Genomic DNA, 9648 nt, shown 5'->3' with positions numbered 1-9648 from the left:
CCCGTCCATCAGACACAAAGCGGAAGTGACGTTATGGCGGAGCCCGAAGTCCCGCCCTTCACGCTTTCCCCTCCCGGGGGAGGAGACGCAAGACCGGAAGGGGCGGCTACAAGGTCCCCGAAGGGCGGGGCGGGGCGGCCCTCCAGAAATTGGCGGTTTACTGGATGCGGTTACCTTAGTGTCCAGAATAGCTTGAGTCTGTGGCGAGCGGCCCGCCAGCACTGGGTCGGTGCTACTATTTTAGCAGGAGCGGGACCCCTGAGGCCTCAGGAACAGGCTTTCTCTGGCCCGGGACTTCTCGGCGTTCAGCGGTTCCCCCCGTAACCGGATACCGGTTGTTTGGACTCTGCCTCTGGCTCAGGTTCCCACCCAACCCTACCAGCCCCTTTCCTTCTGGCCGCTGCGGTGGTTCCTCCCTTTCCTGGCTGTGCCTCGGGTGGGCACCGTCTTCGTTCTCTCAGTAGATCCCCTTCTCTCCCGCCTCATCCCCATTCTTTCCAGAAGGCAGTCTTTATACTTTTCCTTATTATTTCTTCCCACTTATCTTCGCTTCTTTCCTTCCTTCTCCAGAATTCTCGTTCTTCGACTGCCCGTCAGGCTACCGCCTCCTCCAAGGCTTCTCTCCCTTTCTGGAGCCTGTGCTCATGGCTTAGGAGGTTGAGCTTTCAGCGCAGTCGTTTGAAGATTTTAAGCTTCTCCTTTCTCCTACCCAGGAGTCACAGATGCCAGGAAGTATGGCCCCCCTCAAGAAGCTTCGAAATACCGCCAGGGTGCCTCTGGCCTTAAACCCCCTGAAGAGCAAGGACGTGTTGGCCGTGCTGGCTGAGAGGAACCAGGCTATAATGCCAGTTGGGGCATGGGTGGAACCTGCCTTGCCAGATAGCTCGGAAGTCCCAGCATATGTGAGTGTCAGTTTGATGCAAATGTAGTGGGGTTCCTCCCCCATTTCTCTTTTCTTTCCTTCTTTTTTTCCCCCGTGTTAGCCTTCTCTAACCCTTGGTGCTTAGGTAAGGATGAAGAGTCCTATCTGGGGATGTCCTTTCTCTCCTACTGGAAATAGGTATGTTCTTGAATTAGGATTGTAGAACAAACACCTATTTGCCAAAATTATTTCACAGCCCCCCCCCTTTTTTTTTAAATTTCACAAGCTCTTGATTGCTTGCTGTACACAAGACATGGGTACTGTCTGTATCTTGCAGACACCCTACAACGTAGTAGGGATGACAGTTGCCACACTTAATAAAATGCTGATTGCTTAAAGTCAGTAAAGTGTCGTAGAGATTCAGGAAGATTCAAAGACACAGAGAATAAGGAAAGAACAGATTAATTCTGACTGGGATTCTGAGAAAGTTTAACTATAAATTTCATGAGGACAGGGAACTTCTATTTCTTGGTTCCTTCCTTTCCTATCATATAGTAAGTCTTAAGGAAATACTCATTGAATGAATGGATGTGGAAATATAGTCCATGTTAGTCCTTAAAAAATGGAAATGCTGTAAGTACAGATCATAGGGAACAGCATTTCAGATGAAAAGAAACTTTTGCAAAGCTTACTTGTGTGCCTGTTTACATAATAACTCATATGTGCTAATTGACACAGGAGGATAGTTTTGTAAGAGTATTTTTGATAGTCTTTCACAATACTGTGCCCCTTAGCTATTTGTTGAAATTTTATTGTGGCATTTCCCACATTATATTTATAGTAAGTCGTTTACATATCTGCTTTTCCTGATGGAGTGTGAACTTCCAGAGCACAGGAAAAATGTCATTTATTATCATTCCCCCAACTTTATCTTGATGCCTAATAAGTGGAATGCACAAATTGTGTGAAGGTTCTTCTGACTGTATCAACAAAATGCTGAACATACGATGAAAAATATGAGTTGTCCTTGATCTCAGAGAAGAAATGAGACATGTTTAAAACAAATGTTAAATAGCAAAGCAATGTCATATATTCATTAATTTTATTTTTTGTACATATGTACACACATAATTCATTTATTCCTCTTCTGCCTATTTCTAGAAAGGATTTTACGTAAGTAGTATATGATTAAGTGCTCTGACTTTGATACTTAAAGAAGAAAGATAGGACTTTGGGTTGATGTGATTCAGGCAAGTTTAATGAAGAATTTAGCTACAGAAGGAGGATGATTGATTCTCTCAAGAATGGGGAGAGTGGGAAGTGAGCAAGGTGTATCAGGATTCTAAGGGTAGATTAGATTGATTGGAGTGGGAAGTTGAGTAGGGGGGATGGTGGTTGATAGAATTGTAGAAAATAGGAGCTGTAGGGAACCGCAGGAAATTTTGGATAAGGGATTGACTTCATTCATTGTTTAATATTTACATATGAATTTCTTAATAAAAGAGTGTTTGATTAGGTTAATTGCTTCAAAATTTTTTTGAGGTGAGGGATAGATTGGCTCCTGGGGGACAAAATTAGGATGTAATTGTAACAATTTAGCAAGGAAATATGGCATCAAGACTTGTTTAGTGGTAGGGAATAAAGAGGGAAAGTCTCGAAAAAGGGTGGTTGAAGTAGGAATGAAGAGGGGTAAATGTCTTAACATGTATCCCAGAAGAAACAGTAAGATTTGGTACGAAGATATTTTGGTATTTAAATTAGTGAGACCTCTTTTTCATTGCTCAAATTATGACATCTTTGTAATGTAGCATCAAAATGCCTAAAAACCACCCAAATTTCTTTTACTATGTTAAAGAGAATTGAATCTCATGTTCCCAAACATTAAATCAAAATGCAGGTCTTGGAAAAAGTATAAACATATCTCCATTCCCTCACTTAAAAAATTCTGATCAGGGGACGCCTGGGTGGCTCAGTCAGTTAAGTTGCTGCCTTCGGCTCAGGTATGATCTCAGAGTCCTGGGATCGAGTCCTGCATCGGGCTCCTTGCTCAACAGGGAGCCTGCTTCTCTCTCTGACTCTGCCTGCTTGTGCTCTCTCTCTCTCTTTCTCTCTCAGAAATAAATAAATAAATAAATAAATAAATAAATAAAATCTTTAAAAAAAAGTTCTAATCAGTACCAGCCAAAGGCTGTTTGATCAAGCATCTCATAGAACTCTTTACCAGTTTAGCATACATTGTCTGGGGAATCCACTCTTATTAACAGATACAGCTCTTGTCAACTCAGAATAAATGCCGGATACTTAATTCTAAAGCATGGTAGACCTAATATCATGCTTATGCTAAAGGGAAACCCCTCATCATTTTTGTCCCCAAAGTTTCAAGGAGCTGTCAAGATTCCTAAAAATTCCATAGCTTCAGACCTCCCTCCCCTTCCATTAATTAAATTAGCATCAAAATACATTGCTGTTTTATCAGCACTTATGGCTATTGCATTATTTTATAATTTATCTGGTTATCTATTGTGTAACAAACCTGGATCTTAGTGGCATAAACCAAAAGATACCGTGTGTCAGGATTTCAACCAGGGCACAGTGGGAATGGCTTGTCTGCAACATGGTGTCTGAAGCTTCATTTGGGACAGCTAAAACAGCTGGAGATGTCTGGGACAAGTTTACTTGGTTCTGGCTGTTGTTGGATTTTTGGTTCTTCATCTGGCATCTACTGGGTTGTAAAGTCCAAGATGGCTTTCTCACTCACATATCTGGCACTTGGTTGAGGATGACTAGAATGGCTAGGGCTTGCTGGACGCTTTCTCTTTCCACGTGGCCTCTCTACTTGGCTAGTTTGGGCTTCCTCTCAGCCTGGTAATCTTAAGGTAGAATTCTTACATGGTGGCTGGTTTCTGCTAGGGTGATCACTACAAGAGCTGTAGGTGGAAGTTGCTTTATGACCTTGCTGGAGAAGTCATGGAACCAGTGCTTCCTCCTCATTCTGTTGGATATACAGAGCCAGACAACATTCAGTATGGGAGATCATTACGCAAGAGCATAAATACTGGGAGGCTTGATTCACTGTGGGGAGAAGGGATCATCTTTGGAGACTACTGTATAATCTAAATAGCAGTTCCATCGTGTGTGAATTATCCAAAAAATGTTCTTTGGCTGTTGTGAGAAACACTTCATTCTATATATTGCCCCCTTGGATAAGCCTTAGGGTTCAAAAAGTCTACGAGGAGTTAGTTGTACAATTGAAACAGTATTCATTTTTGCTTAACCCTGTATTTCTCAAATTTGTCTGTCTCTGGGTGTCTCCTAACATTCCAGAACATGGGACATTGTTCTTGGGTTTTGGTGGACTTAAACAATGGTGTTTGCTACGAAAAATATGTTTCTAAAATATGGTACACTCTAATCTTTGGTTTACAGTTGAGATTCACAGTTTGGAATCAGTCATATACTTCAGTAAGATGTTTGATAATCTCAGTATGGAGTTAAAAGAGGGAGCAGACAGATAATGGAAGTTAAAGAGGAAGGATGACTTTAATCTTCTGGGACTTGAGTTAATTTCGGCCAGTTGTTCAGGCTTTACTACCTATAGCTCTCCTTTGCAATTGTTTTACCTAATTGTTCTTTGAAACTTGTTTTGTACACTGTACTCCTATGGTATGGATATATAGTTGTATAGAGTATGGGGTAGATTTCTTGGAAAATTTAATTTTTTTTTTAAGATTTTATTTATTTGACAGAGAGAGATCACAAGTAGGCAGAGAGACAGGCAGAGAGAGAGGAGGAAGCAGGCTTCCAGCTGAGCAGAGAGCCTGATGCGGGGCTCAATCCCAGGACCCTGAGATCATGACCTGAGCCAAAGGCAGAAGCTTAACCCACTGAGCCACCCAGGCGCCCCAGAAAATTTAATTTTAATTGGAACTTAGGCTCATTTGATTTTAAGAGTTAGTGACTGCCTATGAAATATTTGGGCACCTTCTGAACTAGAATTTGGAATCACTGTGTTAGAAGAAGGGCTCAAGAGAAGTATGATTTTATTTAATTTAAGGATTCCTTTTGAAAAAGAAACAGTCGAGAGAAAAACAGTGTAGTATAGGGCTATACTTCTAGATCTGGTACTTGCCAGTGATAGAGAGCATCTGGGGCTACTACTAAAGATTAATCTTTCTGAGCCCCAGTTTTCTCATCTTTAATATAAGAGATAAGAATACCTTCTACTGGAGTTAGTGTTGGGGATTCAGTAATATAATGTAGTTAAAGCGCTTGTCTTGTAGCAGATTAATTGCTTTTAATTATGATGCCTATGGTTATTCAGAGCACTTCGAGAAAGTGGATACTGATCAGGGACTCAAATGGGAAAAATTATTATAGATTGTTTAGACTATGTTTTGGAATTGCACATTACATAAATATTGAGTGCCTTTATATTCAAGGCTCTGTGTTATATACTGTAGGGGAAACAAGGGAGAATTAAATACATTTCCTGTCCTCAAAGTGTACCTAATCTAATGGGGGATTTGAGAAGTGTTGCTCTCAATTAATGTCAATGAGAGGTTCTATAGCACAGGAGAGCTCAGAAGAAGGGATTGTGGAAGGTCCTAGGTGGGTGGGTATTAGGTGATCTTAAAGAATGAGAGTAGGCCTTTACTTTACTTTACTAGATAGAGATGACAGGAAGAGCATGCTGTGTTAAAAATGGAGCATAAATCTGAGCGTGAAAGCATTTTATAATAAGATATATTTAGTGAGTGGTGAGCAATAGGACATATTTAGTGAGCGGTGAGCAGTTTTAGGAAATGTGTGATGTAAGATAGGTTTGAATTGGTTCATTAAGAATTAATGAAGACAACTTTAGTTGTCAGCTCAATGAAAAATTAAGATTTGATTTGAGTTCTCACAAATTCCAGTTTTTAGTTTGTGATTTGGTTTGAGTTCTTGGTACTCACCAGCTATGTCTAGATTATCAGCTCTGAACTCCTGTGATTTCCTCACTCTACTGGGAATTCTGGATTATAGAACTGAATTATTTTGTCAGGATTTTATCTTGACTGATTTGTGCTTACAACAGAGCCTTAGTGGGCAAAAACTGCTGACACTTAAGTTTATTTTCGATCTTTCATCTTTCAAGACTTCAGCATATATGATTGAAGAAGAACTAAAGGAACAGCTAAGAAAAAAACAAGAAGCTCTGAAGCGTTTTCAGAGACAAGTCAAACGCCGAGTAAATCAGCAAATCAGGATGAGAAAAAAGCAGCAGTTTCAGAGATCTTATGAAGCAGTAAGTTCAAAGTGAACCTAAGTAAAGATTGAATGGGAAGTGTGTGTTACGAGATAAGCTGTTAGGCAGTAACAGAATCACTTTCTTTGGATCCCATACTTTGTGTAATTGCTAGGGAGGACAGTAAATTTGTATGTAGAGAAACTGTTTTATTCTTGTGTTGTTCTGACTCACAATTTTTTTTACTTTTACCAATAGATAAAATCAATGTCAGAATTTTGGATTTGGGTTTGAATTTTGGCTTTGCTGTTTGCTGGCTATGTGACCTTGGGCTTATACTTATACTTACACTTATCCTCTGTGGACTGTAGTTTCTTCATGTATAAAATGGGGTTATGATACTTGTCTCATAGTGTTGTTATGAGAATTAGGTAAGTAAATTGTTAGCATGTAGTAGGTGCCTGATAAATATTAGTTTCTTTGCCTGCTAAAACTTCTTCCTTTCTACCCCCACCCTAATTTAAAATCTTTGGGGCTGCTTATAGACATTATATGATTGTAATGGCTTGAGTGGAACCTCACTAGAAGAATCTCACTTTCTTCCTTTGTGTAGGCCGAAAAAGAAGGCTCTGTAGCCATGCAGTCTTCAGATGCAGCACATTTAACTCCTAAAAGAACAAGTGTTTTTCCAGACAACTTGAATGCTGCTATTGGAAGTGCTGGGTTACCTCCTTCCCAGATGCTTGGGGATGGAATTGGTGATAGAGAGAATCAGAATGAATTATTCCAACAACAAGCCCAGGCTGTAAGTACGTATTCATTTTATGTGTATGATTTTTCTTAGATACAGGATCTATCTAGGATATGAAGTAGAGATTAGGAGATAATCATATTCAACTTCACTTTTAATTACCTTTTTTTTTTTTTACCATTGTAAAGTGGTGAATAATGAAATAATGTTTATTTTTTATACATATTTTGTATTTCTTTATTTTTGGTAAGACAGTTTAGAATCATTTAAAGGAAGGTGCCAAAGTATGGGTCAAACCTTATGATAAAGCTTTAGGTCAAAGAACAGAGATTCCCCCCGCCCCCACCAATTATACTAGAATTGTGTTATGGGTAAATTATTCTGTTTGTAGCATATGGACAGAATTGATTCCTAACCTCTGTCGCAGATAGGTACGGTACGTATGTGGGGAATTTCATTCATTATTTTTGTCTCTTTTTACTCTTTTCTGTCCTTTAATCTGATTATCATAATAAGTAGATCTATAGATCAAATAATAGTATAGTAAACTCGGAACATAATTAGAATTTTAAAATGTAACATATCTAGTAATTGATTTTACGTATCTGTTATGTATTTATTTGTTAAAGACTTATTTATTTTAGAGAGAGAGAGTGTGGGCGGAAGGCAGAGGAAGAGGGAGAAAGAGAATCTCAGCCAGACTGTGCTGAGCACAGAGCCCGATGTGGAGCTTGGGCTGAAAACAGGAGTTGGACACTTGACTGACTGAGCTACCCGGGCACCCCCTGCATATCTGTTATTTAAAACTTAGCTACCATTAGTAGGTTCATCCACTCAAATCACTTGACACCAGGCACTCAATTCTCCTTAGTGTCCATGAGCTTTTTGTCCAGTTAATACCATAGTCTTCAACTCTGCTGTGGGAATTATACTTTATCTTATTTGAAATGTATCCCTAGAGGGGCGCCTGGGTGGCTCAGTCATTAAGCGTCTGCCTTCGGCTCAGGTTGTGATCCCAGGGTCCTGGGATAGAGCCCTGCATTGGGCTTCCTGCCCAGCAGGAAGCCTGCTTCTCCCTCTCCCATTCCCCCTGCTTCTGTTCATTCTCTTGCTGTGTCTCTTGCTGTCAAATAAATAAAATCTTAAAAAAAAAAAAAGGTATCTCTAGGGATAGTGAGAGGAGAGCAAAAATGTAGATGATGATTATTTGGGGTGCTTGGGTGGCTCAGTTGGTTGAGTGCTCATCTGTTGGTTTTGGCTCAGGTCATGATCTCATTGGTTGTGGGATCAAGCTTTGTGTGTGACTCTGGGCTCAGGGGAGAGTCTGCTTGAAAATTCTCTCCCTCTAACCCTTCCCCCACTCAGGCTTGCTCTCTTTCTCTTTAAAATAGATAAATCTTTAAAGAAAAAAGAAAATGATGATAATGTGAAAATAAAGGATTTGTAACTGCTTGTGTGCTCAGTCATAATAAGTATGAAGCAAATCTGATGGTGTTGTTAGTGTCAATAGGGAAAAGCTTATTAAAAAGCACATGTTATATTGAAATACTTAAAAATTTTTTTTCTCTTTGCTCCAAACTATAACATTGCTTGATTTGTAGTAATCATTTTATAAATCATTTGTTTCCCATTTTAAGATTATGAACAATTTGTTGAGCAAATATTTATTGAGCCAGGCACTGCGTGAAGTATAAGGCTAGAACATTGATGAAGACACAGTCGTTGCCTTCATGGTGCTCGTAGCTATACTCACTTAGTGAGGATTTTACTTCCATCTGTATAATACATAAGTAGCACACATCAGTTCACAGATACTCGAATATACTGTGTTTGTTAAACATTGTAGAGATACCAATGAAATGTGAAATAGGACCCTTCGTGGGTTATATTTCCAAGCAGAGATATAAAGCTAACAGACCCCAATCTATTAGATAATAATATAGACATTTGCTGTATTTAATGAAAAATTGTGCTACAGGAATTCAAAATTTTAAAATTCAAAGAGATATTTGTGGGAGAATTCCTGGTAGAGGTGGAATTGCGCTGTATGTGTATTTTGAATTGATAAGGTGAATTGAATTGGTAAATTCAAGAGAATTTTGAAATAGGAGGAACAGTGAAAAGTCTAGAATATGTAATGAGCTTCGTATATTTGGGAATAAGTGATGGAACCATTCTAATTGATAATTTACAGAGGAGAATAACAGAAAATGAGGCTAGATAGGTAGGAGCAAATCAGGTTATGAAAAGCCTGAAATGTTACAAAACTTAAAAAAAGTTTTTATACCCTGTTGTTTTTTCTTAGAAGTTGAACTACTGAAGAAATTCGATGACCTAAACTACTTTAAGCCTGCAAACTTTTGCCCTTACAACATCATGACAATAGATGCTTTTTAATTTTATTGTTTCTGTTGCAGTTTTTATCCACTAGGTGTCACTAAGAACTAGACAGTGAGACATTGTTCAAGCACTAACTCCCTTGGTTTATCTAGAAGTGGTTGAATAAATGGTGAATGTAATTCACTTTCTGAGTGTCAGTGGACTTTTCAATTTTCTTGTGTCTTGGAGTGAGAGAAACATAGAATCCTGGAGTTGGAGGGTTTTACATGTTCATCTGACATATTGAAATACTTAAGGATGATGTGACTTGATATCTGGGGTATACTTCAAAAATAAGGTAAGGGTGGGGCGCCTGGGTGGCTCAGTGGGTTAAAGCCTCAGCCTTCGGCTCGGGTCATGATCCCAGGGTCCTGGGATCGAGCCCCATATCGGGCTCTCTGCTCAGCAGGGAGCCTGCTTCCTCCTCTCTCT

At 39.4% G+C, this 9648-nt stretch overlaps 1 protein-coding gene across 1 annotated transcript in view; it reads left to right on the top strand.

Annotated features, from left to right (window-relative positions):
- The first annotated feature begins 270 nt into the window (after window positions 1-270).
- The window catches only part of LOC111153790 (coiled-coil domain containing 15), an 80195-nt gene continuing 70817 nt past the window's right edge, over window positions 271-9648 (top strand). The window contains exons 1-4 of the mRNA XM_022513029.1: window positions 271-361; window positions 714-902; window positions 5997-6146; window positions 6700-6891. Coding sequence (XP_022368737.1) covers window positions 723-902; window positions 5997-6146; window positions 6700-6891 — 522 coding nt within the window. The 5' untranslated portion in view covers window positions 271-361; window positions 714-722. The remainder of the gene's footprint in view (window positions 362-713; window positions 903-5996; window positions 6147-6699; window positions 6892-9648) is intronic.

This window comes from Enhydra lutris, unplaced genomic scaffold (genome assembly GCF_002288905.1).
Source record: "Enhydra lutris kenyoni isolate GAN:26980312 unplaced genomic scaffold, ASM228890v2 scaffoldscaffold34, whole genome shotgun sequence".
NCBI classification, from domain to species: Eukaryota; Metazoa; Chordata; class Mammalia; order Carnivora; family Mustelidae; genus Enhydra; species Enhydra lutris.
The sequence above is the reverse complement of the archived record's forward strand: the minus strand, read 5'-3'. Positions and strand labels throughout refer to the sequence as shown.